This window comes from Castanea sativa, chromosome 11, assembly GCF_040712315.1.
Source record: "Castanea sativa cultivar Marrone di Chiusa Pesio chromosome 11, ASM4071231v1".
NCBI classification, from domain to species: Eukaryota; Viridiplantae; Streptophyta; class Magnoliopsida; order Fagales; family Fagaceae; genus Castanea; species Castanea sativa.
In genome coordinates, this window is record NC_134023.1 from 37,191,978 (window position 1) to 37,205,486 (window position 13,509).

The 13,509-nt window shown below is 37.2% G+C and overlaps 1 protein-coding gene and 1 long non-coding RNA gene across 2 annotated transcripts; both read left to right on the forward strand.

Moving 5' to 3' along the window:
* The first annotated feature begins 310 nt into the window (after window positions 1–310).
* Window positions 311–964, forward strand: LOC142616444 (agamous-like MADS-box protein AGL61). Its single transcript, XM_075789300.1, has one exon. The coding sequence runs from the start codon at window positions 311–313 to the stop codon at window positions 962–964; it is 654 nt and encodes a 217-aa protein (XP_075645415.1).
* Window positions 965–2,726: 1,762 nt separating this feature from the next.
* Window positions 2,727–13,250, forward strand: LOC142615641 (uncharacterized). Its single transcript, XR_012840802.1, has 4 exons — window positions 2,727–2,834; window positions 11,873–11,941; window positions 12,262–12,391; window positions 13,191–13,250. It is a non-coding gene; the product is annotated as an uncharacterized LOC142615641 (long non-coding RNA).
* Window positions 13,251–13,509: the final 259 nt, after the last annotated feature.

Below are 13,509 nucleotides of genomic sequence, written 5' to 3' on the forward strand. Positions count from 1 at the left end.
GGAACTTTATAAGGAAAGAGCTTGGTAATCAAGGAAGAAAGAGCCGACTCTACGCCTCTATAAATACATCCAAAATCCCCATGACTAAAGGTACGCACATTGGACCCAACTCTAGCACTTTAGGGTTGAGAAGAAATTCTAACTTGACCTTCGGAGGGTTTTTGGCCGATACCACACCGGTGCTCTCTTTTAGGTCTCTTTGTTTTCTTTTTGCAGGTTTGATTCGAGTTGGAGAGTGCTTGCAACTTACTGGTGATATTCTCAACATCATCATACGATATCCTCCTTCTTCTTCTTGGTAAAAGCAGCCATGGTTCTAGAGAAAAAGGTCATGACTAAAGGCAAGAAAAGCATAGGGCGACAAAGGATAGAAATCAAGGAATTAGACGACCGAGGCAAGCAACAAGTAACCTTCTCAAAACGCCGTACTGGGCTGTTCAAGAAAACGAGCGAGCTTTGTGTTTTGTGTGGTGCTGAAGTTGCTGTATTTGTGTTCTCTCAGAAGAAGAACATGTACAGCTTTGGCCACCCTAATGTTGAAACCATCCTTGAACGCTACCTCGCTGGGAAGACCATGCCAGACTCATCATCCTCGTCCCAAGAACTCGTGCCTGTGGATGAGTTCAACAGGCAATATGATCAATTTCAGAAGGAGTTGGAAAAGCAAAACATGCACTTAGCGGAGATCGAGGAGATGAATAAGAAGATAAAGAACAACAATGTTGGGTTCTGGTGGGATGAGCCATTTGATGAGAATATGGGGTTGGAGGAGATGGAGCAATATATGACAGCTTTGCAAGAGGTGCGAAGGAAAGTGGGGGCCAGAATTGAAGAGTTTCGAATGCCAAGAACATCTCTGATGCAGCCAATGAATATGCCTATGGGTCTGGGGAATGATTTTGTTAATGTTAATAGTTGGGAAAACAATGCTTGTGGAGGTTTTCTGTGTTGGAATAACATGTAAATTTGTTATTTTTTATCATCTTGAATAAGTACTGGTTTATTATGACTTTTTTATTAGTTTAAATTTTTGAGCAAATTATCATTATGGGTATTCATAATTTCGGCTTTGGGTTAGACATCGGTTGTTTTGATCTAAAGCTTTCTCTAACCTCACCTCTTTTTGGGTTTGGGTTAGAGATGTTGATGATTTCTAGATTTCTTATATAAATTATGTTTGAATGAAGATTACTGATGATTTTGTTTCTTTTTGGTATCAAGCAAAACCATATGGCAAGCGATCATTAATACAATTTTATTTTATTTTATATTGAGCTTGATAAAATTTAAATCTTTAACCTCTTTAAAATGTTAGAAATTAAGCCAACAACCTTGTTATTACGGTTAAAGTGTATAATTTAACAACACCATGGATAAGACAATGAATGGTGAAGGAAAGTTGAAATACAATTTTTAATTTTGATTTTGGTATTTTGAGAGAGAGAGAGAGAGAGAGAGAGAGAGAGAGAGAGAGAGAGAGAGAGAGAGAGAGAGAGAGAGAGAGAGCCATGTTGGTGTTGCTGCATGGGAGATTGGATACCATGTGCGAGATTAGTAACTTATGATAAGATGGAAGACTTGAGTCGTTTAGAAAAATTAATTGTCAATGATGATTTGACACATTTTTATTTTTGGTGAAATAAGTTAAGAGTTCTAATTTGGTTAGATTTCTAAGAATTTGGATTTTGGATTTGAAATTACTAAAGATTTGTAGTGATTAAAATTACTATGTACAACTTAGGTATATAACACACACTAACAACCTACATGAGTCGCACATTCTCCTACTCTTTTCATTATATTTTTTCAAGTCGTTTTTTTGCTTTTTAATTCAAACTATAAGATATTATAGAAAAATAAAGTAAAGTTCTTTCCATATTGAAAGTTTGCCGGTTTAGACCCCAAATTGACCAATGATAATTTGGTTAGTCATTGATATATGCATGGATACACAAACACATTTGCAAATCCCAAACACCCAAACATTGCAAAGTGTTAAAGGTGAGAAAAAATCAAAATCGGGCAAAAAAAAATTCTCCAATGCCTATAGCACCAAACCAATATCACTAGTAAGATTAGTTGCAATACATCATACTTAAAAACCCTTCCAGCTATATATATATATATATATATATATGAATGTATGTATGTATGTATGTATGTATTCGAGCTCACCACTCTTGCTTGCAACCGATTGCACCAATCTTTTCTCCTTACTAGCTATTAGTTCTGCAAGTTGAGCCATTAACTGCAAGACCAAATCACCTTAGCTTAGCTCCAATCCAAGGCCTCTTAAAGATTTAGAGATTGTTCCAATGGTTCCCAGCACCAAGCTTCAACCAAGATCACTCAAGTACCAAAGTATGTAAGGCTTGGGTCTTCTCTCTAAAGATTTGACAATTTGAAAGGATGAAGGAAGAGACTACAATGAGATTTTCTCTTAAAGAAAATGGGTAGCTTTCTCACTCTTCAATATGAAAATTAGGTGTTATATCTCGCAGTATTAGAATGCTATATGTGTAACGCCGCAATCCAAAAAAAAGAAAAGAAAAATAGAGGGTCAGATTTTTTTTAAACCCACCTGTGCCCCACCTACCCCACTTGTTCCCCACCACTCATTCTTACAAAATCTCTCTCTCTCTCTCGACCAGCTAGTAAAGGGCTACCTTCATTTTCTTTTCTTCTACACTCAAACACACCCTCATATATTGCTCTCTCTCTCTCTCTCTCTCACCGATGCTCATCTCACTGCCACCTCCACCATCTTTTCCGGCAAGGTTTAATGGAAAAACTCCAAGGAAAATGTGAAGGCTTCTTCATCTCTCATTTTTAAGGTGAAACTCTTATTATTTTATGGGTTTTCACTTTTTTCTAGACGTGCCTTTAATCTAAGCCTTGTAAGTGATATTTATGTGATTATGTACATGGGTTTTGATTTGGTGGACTTATTTGATGAGTGGGTTTAGGGTTTTTACAAATGGTGGCTATCTAAGGTTTGTTATGGTAGAAATTTAGGGGTTTTGGGTTCTGACATGTGATAGTTGATAAATCTAATTTTTCTATTTCTATTGGGTTTATTTGAAGCTAGTTGAAGTTTTAAATTGCTTGTCTTGGAAGATATTGTGATTTTGGTTTCATGGGTCTCTTGATGATGTTGTGTAAATCTTATGTAAGCTACTCATAAAATATTGAAATTTTAGTATTAGGGAGAAGACCTTGAATGGCTTAAGTTTATAAGTTGGAGCTTTATGTCTTGTATATTAAATTGTTTAGGAACTTGGAAGTGGAACATATTACTTGTGAGGTTAGAATATTGACATTTGCCTAATTAGTAAATTTATATGTCATAGCTTGACTATTTCAAGCTTTATGCTTATTGTGATATGTTTGCTTGGTATCGTTTAAGTTCTAACTAACCTCTTTTGGAACTTTGGAAACTATAGTCTTTGTAGGTTGCAAGGTACGTAAGTAGGTTCTTAATGAGGTTTTTGAAGATAATTATATTGCATAAAGCATTGCTTTTGGGTTAAACATATTATGGGAAATTGTTTTTGAAAACTATATCTATATAATCTATATATTATATATATATATATATATATATATATATATATATGTATATATATAATAGACAAAGCTGAGAGAAAGTTGGCTCCTACATTTAAGGACGTGTTGACAAATAGGATAACTGCCTATTTAAAATTTAGACACGTATACAAATTTTTTTTTTTAAAATCGTACGTTACCATGCTTGGCTTTTTAAACCTTGCCACATATTAAATAAAAAGCGATCAATTATATTGTTTCATAATGCTAAAACACCATTTAAAAGCCCTCTCATTATAAATAAAACAATTAACCGGCTAAAATTAGAGAAGCGATAAAATAGGGAGAGGCGATGAGAACATGGAGAACGAAGCAATGGAGAACGAAGCAGAGAAAGAGAGAGGCGATGAAATAGAGAGAGGATCAGGCCTGGACACAGAGAAAGAAACAGAGGAAGAGGCAGAACAGACGATGTCTCTCAAATTCTTTTCTCTTTGTTTCCGCTAAATCTAAGATCAGAATTCAGAGACGTTTTTCATTCTACTTTTTTTCTGAAATAAGGAGGAAGGAAGATGAAGCGGCCTTCAGCATAAGCACGAAAAAAGCCTTTCCCAGGAACTCTCGATATTAGACCGTTCTTTCTCGGTAATTTTCAACTAATCTTTTTTTTGATAAGTAACGAAAATTTTATTAAAAAATGAAGAATAGCCAACCCGAGTACATTGGGAATGTACTATGGGGGCATAAATCAATAATCAAGATTACAACGATCAAGTAAAACAGGAAGGGAAGAACAAGAAAAATGACAAAAAACCACACTCCAATCAAGGAGAGTGTGTAGGAAAAAAGACTTAATCTCTAGTATAGAGCGTTCACAGCCCTCGAAGCATCTCTCATTCCTTTTGCGCCAAATACACCATAACAAGCAATGAGGCACGATTCTCCACAACTCTATATTTCTATGTCTTCCAAACTTATCCTGCCAAGACTCAAACAACTCAATAACCTTCTGAGGCATAACCCAATGAATTCCAAATAGGCAAAACACCAATGACCACAACTCACAAGCAATGGGGCAATGAAGAAAAAGATGATCCACTGACTCCCCACAATTCTTACACATATAGCACCAATCCAAAACTAGGACACGTCGTTTGTGAAGATTATCTGTTGTTAAAATCTTACCTAAAGAAGTAGACCATGAAAAGAAAGCTACCCTTGGAGGAACCTTCGATTTCCAAACCAACTTCCAAGGGAAGGATAAGGTGGTAGGAGGGTAGAAAGAAAGATAGAATCCTCTAACCTCAAAACCTCTACTCCTTGCTGGCTTCCAACACAACCGATCCGGACCCAAACCCCGTACCGTCGAAGAGTAGACCATATCCATAAACCGATCAAAGGATTCTTGTTCCCAATCCTGTGGAGGACGACGAAATTTAGCATCCCAATGAATCCTCCCACCAGACCAACACATAACCTCTACTACTGAAGAATCCTTTGTTCTACTAATACAATAGAGCTCCGGAAAAGCCTCTTGGAAAGTACGATCTCCACACCATACATGCTTCCAAAACTTCACTCGAGTACCATCCCCCACATCATATAGAAGAAGTTTAGAAAAACGTGTCCAACCACTCCTAATATGTCTCCACAAACTAACACCATAAGCACTGGTCACCTTTTTCGTGCACCAATCACCCCAATCATTCCCATATTTCACTTCAATAACCCTCCTCCATAGAGCATTGGTCTCCATGCCATACCTCCATAACCATTTTCCTAACAAGGCAGCATTAAAACTCCTCAATCGTCTAATACCTAACCCTTTAACCTGCAACGGCTTACAAACCTGAGCCCAATTGACCAAGTGTAATTTAGAGTCACCATTAATACCACTCCACAAAAAATCTCGTTGTAACTTCTCCATACGATTTGCCACCTTCCCAGGTAGAGGCAGAAGGGAAAGGAAGTATGTAGGTAAGGAGGAAAGAGTACTTTTAATAAGAGTTACCCTACCCCCCTTAGATAGATACAACCTCTTCCACCCTACTAATCTCCTTTCCATCTTCTCCAAAATAGGATTCCAAATTGACAACTCCTTAAATTTAGCTCCTAACGGTAGCCCCAAATATCTCAATGGAAGAGAGGATAGCCTACAACCTAGTATCCCCGCCAACACATCCATATTGTAGACCTCCCCTATAGGAACTAACTCAGATTTCCCCCAAATTAATCCTTAAGCCTGAGACCTCCTCAAATCTATCTAGGATCGCTCTTAAACAAGCTATATGCGAAGAATCAGCGTCACAAAAAATAAGAGTGTCATCAGCAAACAAAAGATGAGACACCATCACCGAGTTGCCAGCTGTATTACTTACAAAGAAGCCTGAGAACTGACCAGAAGTTACAGTCACATCCAACAAATGACTCAACCCCTCCATAACAATGTCAAATAGCAACGGAGACAAGGGGTCCCCTTGCCGAATCCCCCTAAAACTACCAAAAAAATCAGAAGGACTACCATTGATCATAATGGAGAATTTAACAGTAGAGATGCAACATATTATCCACTTTCTCCATTTCTCTGAAAACCCACAGCGCTGAAGCATATACATTAAAAAACCCCAGCTCACATGATCATAAGCCTTCTCCACATCCAACTTACACAACACTCCTGGAATACCTGACTTCAATCTACTATCAATACATTCTGAAGCAATCAAAAAAGAGTCCAATATCTGTCTACCTTTCACAAATGCATTTTGAGAATTCGAAATAAGCCCATGTGCCACCCTTCTGAGACGATTAGCCAACACTTTAGAAATGATCTTATAAATCCCACCAACTAAGCTAATAGGCCGAAAATCCTTGATCTCCACAGCATCCACCTTTTTGGGAATAAGAGCAAGGAAAGAAGCATTAAGGCTCTTCTCAAACACCGCTTGAGTATGAAAATTTTGGAACACTGCCATAATTTCAGCCTTCAACAAACACCAGCAAGACTGAAAGAACGCCATAGAAAAGCCATCCGGGCCAGGAGCCTTATCACCCTTAAAATCACTAATCACCCCAAACACCTCTTCCTCATCAAAAGGCCTATCTAGCCACAATGCATCATCCTCCGAGATACAAGAGAACTCCACATCATCTAGTAAAGGTCTATGAGCCACAGTTTCAGCATATAACTGCCTATAAAAATGAGAAATACAACCAGCTATAGCCTCCGGATCTGAAGACAATTCTCCATCTACCATAAGCCTATCAATGGAATTAAATCTTCCGTGAGAGTTAGCTATACGATGAAAGAATTAGGTATTCTTGTCTCCTTCTCTAATACAAAGGACTCTAGACTTTTGCCTCCAACAGATTTCCTCCATCAAAGTAACTTTTTCTAATTCACCTCGAACTCTCTCCAACTCTAGCCTTTCCTCCACAACTAAAGTTCGACTATCCTTAATCATCTCTAAATCACGAAGCTCTTGCCACAATTTTCTCACCCGATCTTCAACATTTCCAAAAACCTCCACATTCCATTTCTTCAAATCATTTTTCAAAAGCTTCAATTTATAGGCCAACACAAAACTCGAAGCTCCTTGGACATTATAAGATGCCCACTAAGATCGCACCCTCACCACGAAACCCTCATCTTTCAGCCACATATTCTCAAATCTAAATGGCCTCCTACCGCTCTGAAAGGAACCACCCTCAAGAACAATCGGGAAGTGATCAGATAACAGCCTAGGCAAGCGTTGTTGAGAAACAGATGGAAACTTATCATCCCAATCTGCAGAAAACAAAAACCTGTCTAGCCTAGCCTTCGAAGAAACTTCACAAGTATTAGACCAAGTGAAAGATCCCCTTTGAAGCGGAATATCAATGAGACCTTGCTCAGAAATAAAATTGGAAAACTCCCGCATGGCAGCAGTAAAAGAGGTTGAACCAGAACGCTCAGAAGGAAACCTAACCACGTTAAAGTCACCACCCACACACCATGGAACATTCCACCAACTGTTCAAACCAAATAATTCTTCCCATAAGAACCTTCTGTCTTTCACAGAATTAGGACCATAAATACCAATAAACGCCCAAACAAACTGATTTGACACACTAGTAAATCTACAAGAAACTGAAAATCGCCCCACAACTTCCTCCTCTTTATTCACAACCCGTGTATCCCACATCAGTAACACCCCTCCAGAAGCTCCGTAAGAGCCTAGATAAAACCAATTGACATGTTGACCCCTCCACAAACTGTGAATCACATCTCTAGTTATCAACTCCATTTTAGTTTCTTGAATACAAATAACATCTGGCTTCCATCTCCTGACCAAATTACGAACTCGAAGCCTTTTATCCCTATCATTCAGCCCTCTAACATTCCAAGAAATAATCTTCAAATTCATTGATGAACCACCACAGCCCTCTCCTTAGTTATATTCCTCGGTTTCGTTGAACCAACCTCGACATTCATAGATGTCAATAAATTTTTCAACTCTAGCTGACCTTTCTGCCTCGACTTACCGTGCTTCATTTGATCATCTACTGCCTTAAGCTTTTTATCCTTTTTCTTGGCCTCTATAGCCAGCAGCAATCCCGTAATCTGCTCCTCAAAACCTTCCAACGAAGTGCCCACTGATTTTCTAAAAGCCTTAATCCGATTTGTTACCCATTGTGATAAATTATTACCATCACCCGACTCCATACACCCAACCCCCCGCTCAGAACTACACTCCAACTCCAAAGGAACTTCTGTGGCCAAAGGTACCACCTCTAACGGCTTGCCACTACACTCCCAAGTCATCAACCTCTCATCAAAATCCCCCATCTCCTTCTCTGCCTCCTTAACAATAGACCAAGAATCAACTAACCCATCACAGTCCTCTGTCTAACTAACCATCTGACCGTCAATGATAAAAGTATCATTACCTGTTACAGCCTCTACATCAGTGACTGACCAATCCGACACACTTTCTGGAGATCGATATAGAGATAACGGAATCACTACTTGTCGACCATCTCGCAATTGTAGCATCCATTCTTTGGAATTACCCCATGATTTGTCCAAATCACTGACCAATTCCCTAATAGTGGGAGAATGATTAAATATCACCTTACCATCAGAGGCCTCATGCTCCGTCGCCCTTACCTCCGGACCCAACAAATCATCATCCTCCTCTTTCGTCTTCGTCGGAGATGACGACATCTCCACCAACTTTTCTATCAGGTCCCCTGAAGACATCACCTTCATCTCTGCCGGCTCCACCGAAGGACATATCGGAGTTAACGGTGATGAACCCACCTCGCAAATAGCCTGCACCACTTCCGATGTCAATATCGGCACAGTAGGGGACTGGGTAAGGCAGCTCGGGCTTGCCTGAACGCAAGACCCACTCCCGCCAGGTACTTCCAGCGCCGATATGGGAGAAGTCGAGCCTAGGTTGACCATCGGAGCCTTCGTCGTCCTCCTTGGTGGTAGAGAATCAAGCACCGAGCTCGCTGAGACACTCGCACCATTCGAGATTGAGCTCAGGCCTGAGGTGTTTGACTCTAACTTACCATCCTCAACAAATGGGCCTGTAATACCTGGGCTGGGTTTAAGTTCTGACTGTTTGGAGCAAGCCCCTGCCTCAAAAACAAAAGGGCTAGTCAACATTGGGCCTGGACAACACTTAATTGCATGGGCTTCAAAAGGCCCATTGTCCATTCCCTTATTCACAACCTAGGCAAAAATTTCCTCATGTGCCACCCACTTAACAGCTTGCTTATCTCCCCTATAACGTTGCCAAGACACCCGCCTCTTACCAAATTCATTTACTTCCACAGTCAAACCTTTCCTTAACCAGCCAGACCTCCTAATTTGACGCTCCCTGCTAGAATCAACATCTTTCAAATTCAAATTATTAAATCTGAATTTATTCTATTCCGGGATTTTCTCCTTAAGCCTAGCATCTCCATTAATACTACGGTGGCTCCCCTCCACACCACCCACGGCAATCGGTATAGCATTATCAGCCGGAGCTTCAAAAGCCACCACCTGAATCCCCACTTCATCTCTCGGAGGCTGCGTTGTGTTCTCCACTACTTGAAACTTCTCTATTTCTCTAATGGAGAGCTGGTGCAAATGCTTCGTTACTTGCACAGACGCTTTTACCGTTTCAGCAAAGGATTGAGAATGATGAATCTCTGAACCCAACTTAGCCTTGTACGGTAGAGCTTTTGAACCCAACGCATAATGAGAAGGTTCCAACATTCTCCGCAATTCAATTCCAAAAGCCCTCCAACCTTGTTGTGCCTTGCCTGCAGGAATAATGATCGATCTTCTCATCCCACCAACTTTTAACTCTGTTACTAAAATAAATTGCCCAAACGGGTTAGAACCCCGTTGCACTGTGTAGGCAGAGCCTCCATCCCTGAGCGTGAAGAAATGTTTGGGGTTGACCCCAATCACCATTTGTTCCAAGCTCTGCATTAACCAGCTTGCTGCATTCCTACCCATAAAAACTGAGTGCATGAAATCCTTCCCTCGTTCAAAAATCTTAAGGGAGAAAAAGTTCCCCCCTTCCTCAACCACCAATTGAAACAACTTCGATTCAATAAAAAAACTGCGAAATCCACCCATATCGATCCAAAACAAAAATAAAACAAAAACCGGAAACAAAATTTCTGGCTAATTTGAGGTAGCCAGGCCTCTCATCGCCAAAGGGAATTTTCCTAACATAATTATTAACCACCCATCATTTGTGTGATTTTGGATTTTCAACTAATCTCTTATCCTTTTGTCTTCAATTATGTTTTCTGTCAATTTAGGGATTTTGTTGAAATCAGGGAAACAACCTAGAAGATCAAATTCTAATTGAATTGTTATTAGGAATTTCCAGTTTCTAGGTTTTGTTAATTTGAGTTCATATTTTTCAATTTCATTTTTTTTTTGATTTTTTTGGGCTTGCTATATTTTTAAGGTAGAGAGAGAGAGAGAGAGAGAGAGAGAGATCACCACCATTGTCATACCAGCACATTCAGGTTGACATCCACCAAAATAACCCTGGCACTGCTATCAGTCAAGGTTTTTTTAATATTTAAAAAATTTGAAGTTAAGTATGCTAGGTACAAGTTTACTTGATGTTTCCCTGTGCTGTTATATTTTTTCATCATGAGAGGTTGATTTGATTTATCTTTAATATTTCTATCTTAGTTGCATTAGAGTATAGAGTTTACTATCATTTTTCCTGCCGTAATCTTTTAGGCTATAGAACTCTTTATACCTTCAATTTTCTTTGGTGCTTTTGTTTTAATCTTAATTAGTACTTATTGCATATTCAATTTTAGTTTTATTCTTTTTCATAGTGACACTATTTAATCTATATATTCCAATTCAAAATTGCTAAAGCTTATAGTTTTAATTGGTTATGATTGAACACTGATACTATTTTGGTTCAAAATTTCAAATTAGTTATCTTTTTAAGAATGTTATTGGAATTCTTATATCTCTATAATATTATTGGAATTATATTCACTTCAGTATTTAAAATCATTTAAACTGAACAAAACATTAGCCAGTTTATGACTTAACCTAGGAACTATTTACTCTTTTCTTATAAATAAAACTCAGAAGGTTCATTTAATGGTTTTTATGTTATGAAATTGTTTAGTAAATTTTCCTCCTGCTATCATAAACTTTTGTCAAGCTTGAACTTCAATCCAATTAAGATGAAAATTGTCAACCCCATTTGTAATCATAAAACTTTAGTTCTTCACATAAGTGAGTTTATGTTGTCCACATTTGTTTTCAGGTCAACGCAAACCTTCTTTTGTTCATTAATTAATTATTTTTCTTATGTATGATGAAGGAAAAATAATTTTTCTTAGTTTGCTTTTTTGCAATTGTAAGTTACATATTGATGAAATTAAAAACAACCACTCAAGGAGCTACATGGAGTTGTATATACAACTCTGCTATATTGAAGGTACTGGTAGTGGCAAGCATGGGATCCCTCATGAGTTTAGGTTACCGAAGTGACATGTATTCATCTTAGTATCAGCTATTTGATAATTATGACTTTGTGTGTTTTAAATCCCAAGTCCAAGCATCTCACCCTCACCTCAGTTTCTCTTTATCTAAGCAATGGTAGGCATATAAATTGTATCAATCAGTAGTATTTTAATGAATGATTTATGAATTTTTCTTTGCCTTTCAATGTTGCACCACAAAACTTCATTTTGGACTAAAACTTCAAACTACAAGTTTGCTTACTTTCCCTTTTCTCTTTCTTTTCCTTCCATATTTTTATTTACCTTTATCCACTTTTTCTTCTTACATGATGTTTAGTCTATTTGGAACCGGAATTCCCAACGTGGCAGTTGTTTATGGCAAAGTCAATAAGAACGTGCAAGCCAGGTAACTTAATGCATATAATATATTCTAATTTTTGTATTCTAGAACTGTTTTTGGGATTGCGCCTTAGCAAAATTTGGGAGCATTAAGAAGCCTGTGAATTTTTCACTTCAAAACATTTGTATCCAGTTACAAAACGATATGAGTAAAATTTTTTTTTAATTGCCTCTTCTTGCATATATGGTAGTTGGGAATGATTTTGTAATGTAGTCTCTGATCATTTTTCCTTTCATAACAAATGTTTATATGCATATTACCATGTTGGTTCACTAAAATCATAGTTTAGATGTGACAAAACTCCTGTTTGTATGGTTTTTTAATAGGTCAACATTGGGTATATTTGCAATTAAAGGAATAAGGTAAACATATTATAGGCTACTGTGTACAGAATGAAAAATATGCTAAACTTTTCTGCTTTATCTTTGGAGCTAGGAGTCAAGAAATTCTCTTCAGGTATGTTCTAAGTTGTCAATTTCAAGGCATGGCATATAGGTAGAACCAAGTTAGTTCTTTTAATACTTCACAAGCTGAGTAGTTGCATTGATAAATTATAATATGTTCTAATTCTTTGCATTTTTTAAAAACAATATATATTTTGCTGGTTTAAAACCCCATGAACAAGCTTTAGTTTTATTAAGTAGCAGCAGCAGAAGGACAAAGTTTATTTAAATAGATTTTTTATATTACACTATTTTTTGAAACTTGCTTTATTAGCCTCACTTAGAATTACAAATTTTTTTAAAAAAATGGTATGAACAAATCATATATACATTTAAAAAAAAAAAAAAACTTCTAATATGCAGTATCCATTGATCACAATCTACGTTCTTGGCAAAGAATGCGACATAATCTACATACACATAACATGTTTGCAATGTTATGTAATTAGGACACATCAAGAAGCTCTGTATGCTAGGTTAAAGACCCATTGCTTTCATGTAACAATGATAGAGGATGCTTAGCATATCTTGCCTGGAGTTTCTCAAATTATAGTTTTTTAATGCTTATGTTGCAATTGTTTTATATAAAAAGCATGATTTGATAAGCTTTTCCTGTCATGAATTAAGCTTTTAGATTGTTTTTTTCAAGCTGGATTTTGTAGAATCTAAGTGCACAACATTTCATTTGGAATCAAACAACAATTGAGTTCTTGAGCAGATTTCTGACCATTGGTCCGTATATTTTAAAACAATAATTATCTAATCAAAATTAGTGTTAAAATTTGATGTCCAATTTTCTGGACTATTTGCAGTTTTATCTTAGCTTCATTTGATCAATGTCTTTGGATGAAGAAGTATTAACATCAACGACGTGCAAATGACAACAGCCATGCTTCTCTATCAAAGGATATTCTTACCATTTCCTTTAGCTAGGCTTTTTTTTAATTGATAGAAAAATATTTTCTCCATCACATTTGATGTTAAAGTTCACTATAGTTGCTTACAATATGTTTAAAATATTTTATTTGTAAGAAATATATTGTTACATGTATCGTATGATGATTCTGGACTCATGTAATCTATATAGTTTGATTATTTTTGTTAATTGAAAACAAATGTCCTTAAGTCTAA